The sequence below is a fragment of the Bos javanicus genome, chromosome 4 (genome assembly GCF_032452875.1).
Source record: "Bos javanicus breed banteng chromosome 4, ARS-OSU_banteng_1.0, whole genome shotgun sequence".
NCBI classification, from domain to species: Eukaryota; Metazoa; Chordata; class Mammalia; order Artiodactyla; family Bovidae; genus Bos; species Bos javanicus.
In genome coordinates this window covers 82681723-82696198 of record NC_083871.1, presented here as the reverse complement: position 1 = coordinate 82696198, position 14476 = coordinate 82681723, and the positions used below count along the sequence as shown (strand labels likewise).

The 14476-nt window shown below is 39.6% G+C and overlaps 1 protein-coding gene across 2 annotated transcripts in view; it reads right to left on the bottom strand.

Annotated features, from left to right (window-relative positions):
- Positions 1-14476, bottom strand: part of VPS41 (VPS41 subunit of HOPS complex) — a 225180-nt gene that overhangs the window by 115993 nt on the left and 94711 nt on the right. For both annotated transcript variants that reach the window (XM_061414519.1, XM_061414520.1), the window contains exon 7: positions 12432-12497. In XM_061414519.1, the coding sequence (XP_061270503.1) occupies positions 12432-12497 (66 nt within the window). The remainder of the gene's footprint in view (positions 1-12431; positions 12498-14476) is intronic.

The window sequence follows — 14476 nt, the reverse complement described above, 5'->3', positions numbered from 1 at the left end:
ATACTGGAGTGGGTTGCCATGTCCTCCTCCAGGGGATCTTCCTGACCCAGGGATCAAACCTGAGCTCCTGTGGCTCCTCCTGGGAAGATCCCCTGGAGAAGGACATGGCAACCCACTCCAGTATTCTTGCCTGGAAATCCCATGCACAGAGGAGCCTGGTGGGCTACACAGTCCGTGGGGTGGCAAAAACGTTGACACAACTTAGCAACTAAACAACAACAAATCAACTATATACTTCAATGGAAAAAAAAAAAATGAAGCAAAAGGGGAAAAAGTAAAGATCAGAACACTGCCTACAGAAGAAACGAAATCAAATGAACCTGCCTTTAACTGGACACGGTGGCTTGTTTTTAAGAGCCTTCAAGGAAGCAGCAGGACAGACGATCTAGGGGCAGATACATCTGTGGAGTAGAATATGCTCATCTTCTTTGTACACAGTTCAGCATCTACTCAAAAGTCTCATTATGACTCCTATATAATGCCTCCCTAGAACAAGAATAATTATTCCAGGTTTAGCTAAAATTGGACAAAAGACTGCAGGCTATTCAGTAAGCAGCAATAATTTGCGCTCAAACTGACAATAAATATCAAATGGACAGTCGTCATTGTCCTGGCTTCTATGGTAATATTAAAAGCTGCCCCGAGCAAAGAATACAACCAGAGAAATCACAAAGGAAGGGATATAAGTGACTAGTAAATAAAAATGCTCAAAATCACTAATCATTCAAGGAAGTTACAAAATAGAATAATGGAGTCTCTTTCTACGTATAGCAAATTGGCAAGTCGATATGGTAAAACAGCTCCTCTAAAACACACAGCTGGTATAAATCAGTATGTTTTCTAGAATGTACCTTTACTTGGCAATATGTATCAAGAGCCTAAAAGATACTCGGAATCTTTGACCCAGTAATTCTAATCCTAAGAATGAGAGCTAGAAAAACACTCAGAAGCACAAACAAAAGTTCATACCCAAAGATTTCTAACTTCAATACAGCATGATTTATGATAACCCCAAACGGGATACAATCTAATGGTCCAATAATATGAGACCGATTAAGAAAATTAAATTGACCTGCAGGATGGAAAATTACATAATCATTAAAGAACATCTGAGCTAAGATTAGACTTCAATAATGTAGGGAATTTCATATGATTTAGAATGCTAAGTTGAAAAGAGAGCCAAAATAGTTGAGATTACTTTATACATTCTTTTATTATTGCTTTTTATTATTATAAAAGGCATGTTTTCTACAAAAAAAAAAGGCAGAAAATAAATGCCAATGAAGGCCAGAAAAAACACAAATAATCTTGCTCAGATATTATTAATAACATGTTAATAATATTAATATTGTTAATAATCTGGTATACAGCTTTCCATGAAATTGCTACATCATACATTTATATTTCTACCAGAAAGGGGAATCAAATAGTGTATTATTTTCATAAAGTACCTCAATAAACCATTTAGCAAATGTTGGGCATTTCATTTGTCACAATGAAGAAAGAGAAAAAAGCTGGCATGCAGGAGCTGGTCTGTCATTCAGAGCAGGGCCTTGGTGTTCTCCGGGTAAATATAAACAATTTCACAGAACGCCAACATAAGACAAGGCCCTGTGACCATAAGATGAGGAGGAAAACAGGACCACTCCATAATCACATCTGAGCATGGACAAAATATCAACATTTTCCAAGCCATATAAATGACCAAACACCTCCCTATCCTGGCTAAAAGGAAAGACTGCTTCTTTGCCAAAGTCTTTAGCCTTGATTTTATCTTTCCTCCTTCTGGATATGATGTATTAAGATACCCAGTGGTGGAAAAACTCTTGCTTCCGGACAGCACCTGACCCAGCGCAAAGTCCTACTTCTTTAAAGCCTCGCCACACCGCCTCTCAACAACAGCCCAAATCCTGTAACACCCTCCTTCTAACACATCCTCTTCCTCACACCCTGCAAATATGTTCCTGGAGATCTAGGGTTGCACGGCACTGACACAGCTATTCGCTACCACATACACTACCATTAGAATTTGAGTGGGTTCAAATCTGCACTGTTACAAACATCAAAGAGGAATACTGGCTGAAAACGAATTAGAAAACTAACAGGAAACAAACTAACTTATAATGGAGGGGCGGGAATCCCCAAATGCTTAATGACAAAGGCCTGAAAAATTACTCCAACAGTAATATTGCACAGGCAATAGCTACTCCAAATATTAAAGAACAACAACAGGATTCAACATGCAAAGGAAGGTATTTTGAGCAAGGAGCAAAGGATGGTTTGATTACTCTAGGAAGACAGATGGTAAGCTTAACATCCGAATCCAGGAAGGGCTGCAAACAATATGGAAATATTACACACGGAAAAGTTAGCTGAACTCATTAAAGAAAAAAAGGCTTCTGTTCTCACCAGGTTTTTGATGGCTATGAAACGAGGACGACTAAGAAAATGCGGTTGCCATGGATCCATCTTCCCGGATGTTGGGAGCTCTACATACTGACATCAAAAAAGCAACTAATGTTTGAGATGGATGAACTTAATTTTGAAAGCAAGGAAAAACATCTGTCACTGATATTGAAAGTGATTTCTATTTTTAAGCCCTGGATTTAAAATTTTAGCTTCAACCAGTTCAGTACACAGTGGAAAACCCACCAAAATATACTTTTACAATATAGCTGTTTACAACTTGGGTTTTACATACCTAAGAAATATTTGTAAAGGTTACACTGTTTTACTTCCTATTAGTCAGTAGTTTTTAATCAATTTTGGTATGCTTACAGCATGAGATGAATTCTAGGAATGGAACCACAATTTATAACACCATGCCTAGAAGAGATGAAGGTGTTTATTTACAATGGTTCTATGTGCAACCACTTGGGACATAAATTTGGTGGCTGCCTGAAAAGTGATGTGTGAGAAAAGTCTGCATGTAGAAAACTGCCTAAGATCAAGCATCAAAATGCCTGCAGAAGTATCGTTCTCTAGATCCACTGGTCAGCAGACTGGGTGGTGTAACTGACGTCAAAGACTTTTTCAGGATAAACAAGGTCTTACTGTACAGTACAGGAAACTATACTCAATATCCTGTTGATAAACCATAATGAAAAAGAATACATATAATAGAATCACTTTGTTGTAGAGCAGAAATTAACACTACATTGCAAATCAACTTCAATACTTCAATAAACTTTTTAAAAATTAAAAAAGATCTTTTATGACCCCAAGAACTCTAGCTTCCATCTGACCAGGAGATAAGCAAATACATAAGGAAGGACTCTTCCCTTGTGGCTCAGATGGTAAAGAATCTGCCTGCAATGTGGGAGACCTGGGTTCAGTCCCTGGGTCAGGAAGATCCCCTGGAGAAGGGATAGGCTACCCACTTCAGTGTTCTTGGGCTTCCCTTGTAGCTCAGCTGGTAAAGAATCCATCTGCAATGCAGGAGACCTGGGCTCAATCCCTGGGTTGGGAAGATCCCCTAGAGAAGGGCATGGCAACCACTCCAGTATTCTTGCCTGGAGAAGTCCATGGACAGAGGAGCCTGGTGGGTTATAGTCCAAGGAGTTGTGAAGAGTCAGACATGACTGAGCGACTAACACCTAACACTACATTTCACATTTAATGGTCATAGGAATTTACTGGGCTATGGGAATTTTAAAAAGATTCGCATTACTACAAAAAACTGCTCCACTGTATCTTCTTCCAAAAAGAATCCAACATGCAATTTGTTGTTTGCTGATCATTTTGGACACTGAGAAGCTAGCTGATGCTTCTGCCTCTGTCCTTCAGGTAAAATCTGCCAGGAGCCTTTAGCCCTGAATAGTGAAGCGCTTTTTCTCATTTCATGCATGCAGGTCCTTGCCTTGTTTGCTGACTGACACTTCCCAGCTTACAAAGCAAGCTGTCCCTGCGGCCAGGTCCCCTCATTCTAGTTCACTGCAATGCCAAACAGCTGACTACCTCGTTTCTAAAAATGAACTCCGCTGCAAACAGCAGTGCGACAATTTAATAATTTGTCAAAGGAGGAGAATCAGTTATTATGAAGTGTATTTCAGAGTTCAAAGGTAAAGGTCATAGGGAGCTCAAGTTTATCTGCTGACAGAGAAAGTTGAACAATTAAAAAAACAGCAAACAAACCAGACAAGATCTGCTTGGCAGACGTATTTCTAGAAGACATACCTCATTTCTATGCTCATGTATTAAAATTCTTGCTACACAAGGAGGTTTACACTTAAAAAAAATCCATCGATTCACATGTTTGAAAGTTCTCTCCAATGGCACTCTTACGAGATGTGCTTTTTCTTTTCTTTTTTCAACATGGAAACAAAACAGAATTTAGAATAAGCTTTTTATGCTCATGTGTCAAGCACTGGAGTCCATAAATCCAGCTATGGCATTCAACTACTAAGAAGTTACCTTGAAAATCTAAAATAAAAGTTTATGCCAGACAGAACTACTGCCTCCTCTTTCCAGTCCCAGGTGGATAAGGAGCTATCTCCAAAGACCTAAGAAGCTAGAACCTTAAAAAGGAAATATCAACAACTGTGTCAAACTGCAGTTTCAGGTTTTTTGGTTTTTTCGCTTCGTGACTAGTCTGTGGAACTATTCTGAAATGCATGTTCTGATTACTTTTTAAAAAATGTTTACCCCTTGCCCAGTAACTAAGTTTTCCCATCAAATCAACTAAAATCTTCAATTAAAAATCTCCATCAAATTTTCTTATGAAATGACATCAAGATTCTCTCTCTGTAGGACATCCATCGTTCCTATTTTGCTTCTGTGATAGTTGTGTAGCTTTCATCATTGTTTACAGAAGTTGACATATAATTCCTAGATGCAATTAGCTGTCAGTCCAGAGAAGATCAGTATTCTTAAGGGTTAAGAATGCCTTTATTCCACATTACACCTTCATTTGGCTAGTCACTGTTTCACTGTTTTTTAAAGATCAAATTAACCTCTCAGTTACATGATACTTGTCTTTGCTCTTTTTCCGTCATATGATCTGCCATCTACTCTAAACAGGGAGGTCTAGTGCAAGGTTATCACCATTTGCTAAATGCTGGACTCTTTAAACTTGTTCTGCTTTGTGGCACTGGTTGCAAACTGTGGCTGGAATGATCAGAGTTGTGATTAGGCCAATGAAGATTTTGACTTTTTTCTCAATTACAAAGGTATAAAATGCCATGCTGCTGCTGCTGCTGCTGCTAAGTCGCTTCAGTCGTGTCTGACTCTGTGCAACCCCAAAGACAGCAGCCCACCAGGCTCCCCGTCCCTGGGATTCTCCAGGCAAGAACACTGGAGTGGGTTGCCATTTCCTTCTCCAATGCAGGAAAGTGAAAAGTGAAAGTGAAGTCACTCAGTCATGTCTGACTCTTCTCGACCCCACGGACTGCAGCCTACCAGGCTCCTCCATCCATGGGATTTGCCAGGCAAGAGTACTGGAGTGGGGTGTAAAATGCCATAACTCGGTTATAAGTAAAAAATCAATTTCCCCTAAAAATTTGCTAACACCTTAAAAAGAAAATTTTTTCACAATATTATCTCTTTATTAATGTCACCTTCCAAAAGCCTTTCTCTTAGTTTTTAAAATCAAAGATGCATTCCTTAATGAAATCAGAAATATTCCCTGAAATAATCGCAACTAAATAAATCTATTTTAAAACAGACAAAACACATTAATTCCAAAACCATGTAGTGTAGGTGATCTTCCAAAGTGCACACCATACACATACAGAAGGAAGAAATCCTTCCAGAGATTTCTGCGAAGCACACCAAGCTTCTGCACGTTTTGGCAATCTCTAGTTATTTAACTCTATACAAAGAAGTCACTATAACTTACTAAATAAACACTAGTTTTTACTATTCACTAAATACATATTTACACAATAAACTTTAATGAATCCAGAGAAATCAGTCAATAGCTTGTATGTTACAAGTTCCTGAATAAAGGGCACGTGTGTGCAAAGTTCCTTCAGTCATGTCCGACTCGTTGGGACCCTATGAACTGTAGCCCTCCAGGCTCCTCTGTCCATGTGATTCTCCAGGCAAGAATACTAGAATGGGTTGCCATTCCCTTCTCCAGGAGATCTTCTCAACCCAGGGATTGAACCTGGTTCTCTTACATCTCCTGCATTGGCAGGGAGGTTCTTTACCACTAGCACCACTTGGAAAGCTCGAATAGAGGGCATATTTACATAGTAATGTTTCTTAAACCTCTAACATAAATAGGAAAAATTGTAATGCCCTTTAATTATTTTTTATTGAAGTAGATGTACAGCAAAGTGATTCAGTTATACATATATATTTATCTATTCTTTTTCATATTCTTTTCCCTTACAGGTTACTACAAAATGTTGAGTAGAATTCCCTGTGCTATATGGTAGGTCCTTGTTGTTTATTTTATATATAGTAGTGTGTATCTGTTAATCTCAAACTCCTAATCTATCCCTTCTTTCCCCCTTTGGTAATCATAAGTTTGTTTTCTATGAATGTGGGTCTATTTATGTTTTGTAAATAAGTTCAGTCATATTATATTCTTAGATTCCACATATAAGCAATATTATATTTGTCTGGCTTACTTCACTTAGTATGATAATCTCTGGTAGCTCCTTGCTGCTACAAATGCATTATTTCATTATTTTTATAGCTGAATAATATTCCAGTGTGTGTGTGTGTGTGTATGTGTGTGTGTGTGTGTACACCACATCTTCTTTATCCATTCACCTGTTGATGGACATTTAGATTGCTTCCATATCTTGGCTACTGTAGAATAAATAGTGCTGCAATGAACACTGGGGTACATATATCTTTTCAAATTATAGTTCTCTCCAGATATATGCCCAGGAGTGGATCCTTGGATCATATGGTAACTCTATTTTGTTTTTTAAGGAACAGAAATATTATCTCCATAGTAGCTGCACCAATCTACATTGCCACCATTAGTGTAGGAGGGTTCAACTGTTTCCCACAGCCTCTCCAGCATTTGTTATTTTCAGAATTTTGAATGATGGTATAAAAATGGCTTTTAAAGGTAAAGAACTCAAAATCAAAATGTTTTAAAAGGAGTTAATTTGTCATCCCATAAGTAATCAGTGGTTCTAAAAACTAAAAAGGGTACTGGCACAAGGATAGATAGACAAATCAACAGAATTGAAAGTCCACAAATAAACTCTAACATTTATGGCTAACTGATTTTTGACAGAGGGTCCAAGACAATGGCAAAGGAACAGTCTTCGCAACAAAGAGGGCTGGCACAACTGGATATCCATATGCAACAGAATGAATTCAGACCCCTATCTTACACCATACACAAAAATTAACTCAAGGTAGATTCTAGAGCTAAATTTAAAAGTTCATACTATAAAACTCTTTGAAGAAAACACAAGCATAAATCTTAATAACCTTAGATTTGGCAATGATTTCATAGATACAATACCAAAAGCACAAGCATCAAAACACACACACACACACACACACACACACACACAAAACAAAGATGCCACACAAAAACAGATAAATGGCACTTCAGCAAGATTAAAAGCTTTTGCACCTCAAATGACATGAGCAATAAAGTGAAAAGACAACTCAAAGGCTGGGAGAAAATATTTGCAAATATTTGCAAATCACATACTGGCAAGAGAAGTGAATCTAGAATATATATAAAAAAATTTACAATGTGTAAAGAAAAAAGACAAATAGCCCAATGGAAAAACGGACAAACAATATGAATAGGCATTTCTGCAAAGAAGATAGACAAGTGGCCAACAAGCACTCAAAGATGCTCAACAAACTTAGTCATTGCTGCTGCTAAGTCGCTTCAGTCGTGTCGGACTCTGTGCGACCCCATAGACGGCAGCCCACCAGGCTTCCCCGTCCCTGGGATTCTCCAGGCAAGAACACTGGAGTGGGTTGCCATTTCCTTCTCCAATGCATGAAAGTAAAAAGTGAAAGTGAAGTCACTCAGTCGTGTCCGACTCTTTGCGACCCCATGGACTGCAGCCTACCAGGCTCCTCCGTCCACGGGATTTTCCAGGCAAGAGTACTGGAGTGGGGTGCCATTGCCTTCTCCGTAGTCATTAGGGAAATATAAATCAAAACATTGAGACATCACCACTTTCCACACACCAGATGCCTATAATCAAAAAGACAGCTACAAATGAATGAGGGTGAGAATGTGGAGAAAGTGAAATCTTTACATATTGCTAACGAGAATGTAAATGGTGCAATTACTTTGGAAAATGACTGGACAGTTCTTCAAAGTGTTCGACATAGAGTTACTATATGATCCAACAATTCTACACCCAAGAGGCATTAAAACACATGACCCCATAAAAAAGTCGTACGTGAATGTTCACAGTACCACTACTCGTAACAGTCAAAACATAGAAACAACCCAAATGTTCATCAACTGATAAACAGCTAAATAAAATATGATATACCCATATGATGAAAGATAATTTGGCCATAAAAAGGAATGAAATACTGATACATGCTACACCATGGATGTACCTAGAAAACTAATGAAAAAAATCAGACACAAGGTCATGTCCTCATGATTCCATTTACATGAACTATTCAGAATTTACATGAAATATCCAGAATTTGTGACCCCATGGACTCTATCCTGCCAGGCTCTCTGTCCATGGAATCCTCCAGGCAAGAATACTGGAGTGGGTCACCATTTCCTTTTCCAGGGGATCTTCCCAATCCAGGGATCAAACTCAGGTCGATTGCATTGCAGGAAGACTCTTTACCACATGAGCCTCCAGGGAAACCATCCAGAATTTACATGAAACATCCAGAGTAGGCAAATTTATAAAGAATTGAAACAGGTTAGCCGTTCCTTGGGGCTAGGAAGCAGGGAAAAGGGGTTAGGGAGCGACTGCTAATGGGGACAAGGTTTCATTACTGGGATGATGAAAATGCTCTAAAACTGGATTATGGTGATGGTTGCACAATTCTGTAAACATATTAAAACCAATGAATTGTACATTTTTTTTTTTTTTGGCTGTGTCACACAGCATATGGGATCTTAGTTCCCCAACCAGGGATGGAACCTGCAACCCCTGTAGTGGAAGCACACAGTCTTATCCACTGGACTGCCAGGAAAGTCCTTGAATTGTACTCTTTAAACTGGTGAACTTTATGATATGCAAATTATATATCAATAAAGCTATTAAAATAAGAAGACATGACAATATCACTTACACTGACATGTGAAATCCTATGATTCTTCACATCAGAATATCACATATATACTTTCATCAAGCTCAATAACCTAAGTCCTTTATACAACATACTAACCCTTTGGTGTGTGTTTCTTTTAAACTATTTTAAGCCAGAAATTCTAACTCAACAATATCAAGTTTTTCACCAGATAACTTGAACTGTTTTTATTTTATCTGTACATAATTAAGCATCTTTTGTGCTTGGGAAGAAATGTCTACATGCATTTTTGGAGACATGAACAGGAAAATAGGAGAAAAGAGAAAGCTTCCTCTTAGAACACTGAACACAGAAAAACCTGTCAAGCAGAGAATGATAACCAAAGAGATGACCCAAATCTTTGATGTTCTTGCCTGTTCAGCATTCAGTGAATTCTACTTATTTAGTACTTATCACAATGTAATCTTGGTATCAATTCCAACTTTTTCCCATGTGACCTCACCTGCACTTGGATCCTGGACTACTTCCTCATCCATACAATTGCTCAACAAGTTTTGGCCCAAAGAGTTACAACTACTCTAGAAGTTTCAGCCCGAAGAGTTACATTCACTTGGTCCTTTCTACAGATGTCTGTAAGCTATTTCAAATGCTACGTAGAAGGATGAACACGTTATTGACACAGTTAACTTAGGCATCTTGCAAGTTGACAAGACATTCATGTAGAAAAAACTACTCTGGCAAATTATATCAGATGATAGGTACCCTTCACAGTATAAAACCAATTATTAAACTATACCAACAAGGTAACTATTAAGAACTCAAATCTATACAGAAACTCCCACCATCAAAGTTTGAGTCCATGTGGACATCATTCATATTATCTCTAATATGTTCTTTCATACCAATACCTTGAAAATATATGGGACAACTCTAAAGTCTCTAACTTCTGGAATTGGAAAGCTAGAACTCAAAACTGCATCCTCACTTGGAAAATACTTAAACCAAAATGATTTATCAATATTTTAAGTTATCAACATTTTATGAGGGATTGTTATTAAGAAGGCAGCAGACAGTTTAGAAGCAGAATCTCCAACCCCAGTCAAGCCTTCAGATGAGTGCAACCCTGGCCAAAATCTGAACAGAAATCTCATGACAGGCCCTAAAACAGACCGTACACGAAAGCCACTCTTAAATTTCTGACCTGTGAGATAATGAAAGTGTGTTGGTTTAGGCCACTTAAAAAAAACAAACAAAAAACCTAGTGACTTGGCATTTTTCATCCCTAATGAGTTTTAAATAAAAACGCATGGGTTTAAATTATAGCTACATGAATTCATGCTCTGTATCCCATAAAATTTTCTAACTAGAAAAGTGTTTACTAAAGAAATATCAATACTTTATCAAGAAGAATTTGAAGCTACTCTTTCCTGAAATCAACAAAGACAAGTAAGGTAGTTATTTTTTCCTAGCAGTAAGTCAGCTGCAGATCTAAAACAGAAAATGTTAGCCTCAATCTGCAATTCCTACTGATTAATTCCATACATGCTTCCCAGGTGGCACAGTGGTAAAGAATCCACTTGCCAATTCAGGAGACACAAGAGACATGGATTGGATCCCTGGGTTGAGAAGATTCCCCAGAGTTGGAAATCACAACCTGCCCCAGTATTCTTACCTGGAAAATTCCATGGACAGAGGAGCCTGGGGGACTACAATGCATGGGGTCACAAAGTGTCAGACATGACTGAGCAACTGAGCACAATCCCATAGACATTTCTGTGTGAGGTTAGTGCTGCTAGTGCCTAAGGATGACAGTAAGTGCTGGGGAGGGGATGAAAAGAGCTGGTTCTCAAACAGAAATCAGAGCTGATGCAGTCTTGGTTTTGTGCCTTGAGATGCTGTTGGAATCTAAAGGACCTGCTACTTAACCATTACGTGGAGCTAAAACCAGTGCTTGAAAAATGCTAACAACTAGTATGCAGTTCTATCATTCTATGAAGCAACAGTCCAAGTGAAAAGGACAGATAACTACCACAAAACACTCAAAACCATTTGGTAGCTAAGCCTCGAAGTATCTATTCCATAGCTATACCTTGGTATAGAAATAAACACATACAGCCTGCTCTCCACTGAGCCCTAAACTGGATAGGAAACAACGTTCAGAGTTCTAGGACAGTGGGAACATTTTATCATTAAAAAAAAAATCACTGGTGAATAAAAATAGAAAAAAAATTTATTCTATAAGCAGAAAGATGGAGAAGGCAATGGCACCCCACTCCAGTACTTTTGCCTGGAAAATCCCATGGATGGAGGAGCCTGGAAGGCTGCAGTCCATGGGGTTGCTAGAGTAGGACACGACTGAGCGACTTCCCTTTCACTTTTCACTTTTATGCATTGGAGAAGGAAATGGCAACCCACTCCAGTGTTCTTGCCTGGAGAATCCCAGGGGTGGGGGAGCCTGTTGGGCTGCCGTCTCTGGGGTCGCATAGAGTCGGACACGACTGAAGCGACTTAGCAGCAGCAGCAGCATAAGCAGAAAGATTCTTTCATTTTAGAATCTGCTATATCCACAAACATGTCAATGTATAAAACAATTCTTTTACTTTCTCATGTTTTAAATAGCACTAAGATAATAAAATATGCTAGGAACATGTCACTAAAAAAGAGCATGGCAAGCTCAGCTCGGTGCTCTGTGTTGACTTAGAGGGGCGGGATGCGGGTGGGGGAGAGGGAGGCTTGAGAGGGAGGGGATATATGTAAACACAAAGTCTAAGCAGTTGCAAAAGAGTCAGACATGCCTTAGTGACTAAACAACAAAATAGCTGATTCGCTTCCTTGTACAGCAGAAACTAACACATTATATTCCAACAAAAATAAATTAAAATATAAAATTTAAAAAAGAGCCATGATTGTTCTAAAACTTTCTCAAGACTTGCAAGAAATTATCGACAAGCGGAAAAAAATGACTAGTTACTTGCTCTTACTTTTTAAATGCTACCTCTTTTTTTGCGTGTGGAAGGGGCTATATTTCAATAGGCTAGCAAACAGTTTGAGTAACATCTGTTTTTGCCTGCACCTATTCCAAAGGGATGCCACCGACAAGCACTGAGGCCACACCTCCCCCAAGAGGTAATGGTCTTGCTATTTCACTACACTGGGCTTTCTCAAACTTTCTCCAAATGAAGAGTCAGACATTAAAAATATTAAAGATAAATTAAAGAGCAAACAGAACCCCTCAAAGACTGCCTGTGACATCAACATGCAGCATTTACCTTCTTCCCTCCCGTCACAAACTGCTTGCAGCTGGATCTCACAAAATGCGGGTGCACAGCAATGATCTGCAAGGAAGAGGGAGCGAACACGTCACTGGTTAGGAGTCACGGCTGCAGAGCAGAATGAAAGCCCCTTGTACATGACAGGCAACATGATCGAAAAATCAACCTGGTGTCTAGGTAGGAAGTAATCTATTCAGGGAACATTTTGCACCAAGGGAGAGCGAGTTTTGCTCTGGTGTGAGAGCTTCTCTTCTATGAAGTCAGGTCAAAGCTAAAAGATGAGAGTGAACGGCTGTAGGTTCTGGCTGAGTGGGACCCTCTGAGTGGGCTCTCCCCTTTAGAGGCAGCCAATGAAGGTAATCAAGGAGCGAGATGTCACAAACGTTTGTAACTGAAGACATTTCATAGAAGAAATCTAGATTATTTCCTTGTCAGGATGCCTCCCAAGTGGAACGAGGGCTGCAATGCAGCCTCACAGTCTGGAGTGGGACTCCATCAGTGGCAAAGACAACGCACTGCAGAACTGAGCTGAGTTCCCTTTTACCTCCACCGTCAGTTCCTGGGCCCCTGGTTATCACCTGCTCTCCACAATCTCCTACAACCCCTCACAAAGGTTTCTCCCAAGGCTGCCCCATCATTGTCATCATCGTTTCATTTATCAGTGGCTTTCTCAGAGTCTGATAGCTGCGCTCAGCATAAGCTCATCTTCGGGGCTCCCTTACATGGCTGCCAGCCTGCAAAGACCCTGCCTCCTCACTTTCTTATCCCCAAACCCACGTTATCACCAACTAACACACTGTGTTATTTTTCCAGCCCAACATACAGAATTCTTTCTACACATTAAAAAAACTGACACAACTATACCACAAACCTTCAACTAAAGACATTTTCTATTCTTATTAGTTAATGAACACATCTCCATCTGCCAGTGGGATAGATTCCATTTCCCACCCTGTCATTTTGAGGGCATTTATTAGTATGTGACTCCTCATTTCTCTAACCATTTCTCACTTCCAGGTTAGCCCTTCTTTCCTTCCACGCTTGTCTAATCCATCCTGGATACCAATGGAATCATTTACACATTCTGTCGTTACATTTTCTTAAAATCTTTCTTGAGGGTCCTCTTAGCTTTCTTATAATGCATGGTCCTAGATCACAACTGCGAGTGCAGTCATGTCTGTGCCCTCAACCACATAACCTTACCCTTCATTCTTCCCCACCAAGAAGAAACCAAGGCCATCACGTCACTGCCCCTGACTGCGGAGCCTTCACTGCCCAACTTAGTGACACTTGGCTTGGTCTCACCAGCAGAGGCTGTAGGACTCACATCCAAGGTTTCCCTCCCTCATCCCTACATGATGGATCCCATCCCTTAGAGCCGCCCCACTAAGTATTCCCTTTTGCTTATTTTGGATCTTTCTCCCTATGATTTTTTTTTTTTTTTAATACCAACAACCCAAACATGACCAGGAGAAATCCTCCTGGACTTTGGTTCTTTCTTCATCTATCAAATGAACTCCCTTCTACATCACACAGTTTCTTGAAAGAAGAGTCTACCTTGCTTGTTTCTACTTCTTTATCTCCAATCTACTCCCTCATACATAGTGAGCCTCCTCCGAGACCCTCCTCATTAAGGTCGCCAGGAGCTCGTAATTATCAAATAAAGTGCCCTGCTCCTGTCCCTACCTCATGGTAGCTCCACACTGCCTTTTCTGTGCTGCTCGCTCCTTCCTTCTGGAAACCCTCTCTCTTTTGGCTTCTCCTCCAATCCTCCTAATTCTTCTAAGATCCCTCATTGGTATCTTTTCTTCCCACTGCCTGAATCTTTAAATCAGTGCTACAAGGGAGGTCCAGTGGTTAAGTCTCCATGCTTCCAATGCAGGAGGCGTGGGTTTGATCCCTGGTTGAGGAACTAAGATCCCCCATGCTGTGGGGCCAAAGAAATAAATAAATAAGATAAACCACCACAGTGATACTGAAAGAAATAATTTAAAAAAATTAAAAAACAAAATAAGTTAGTGCTCCGAATTTGACCTTCAGTC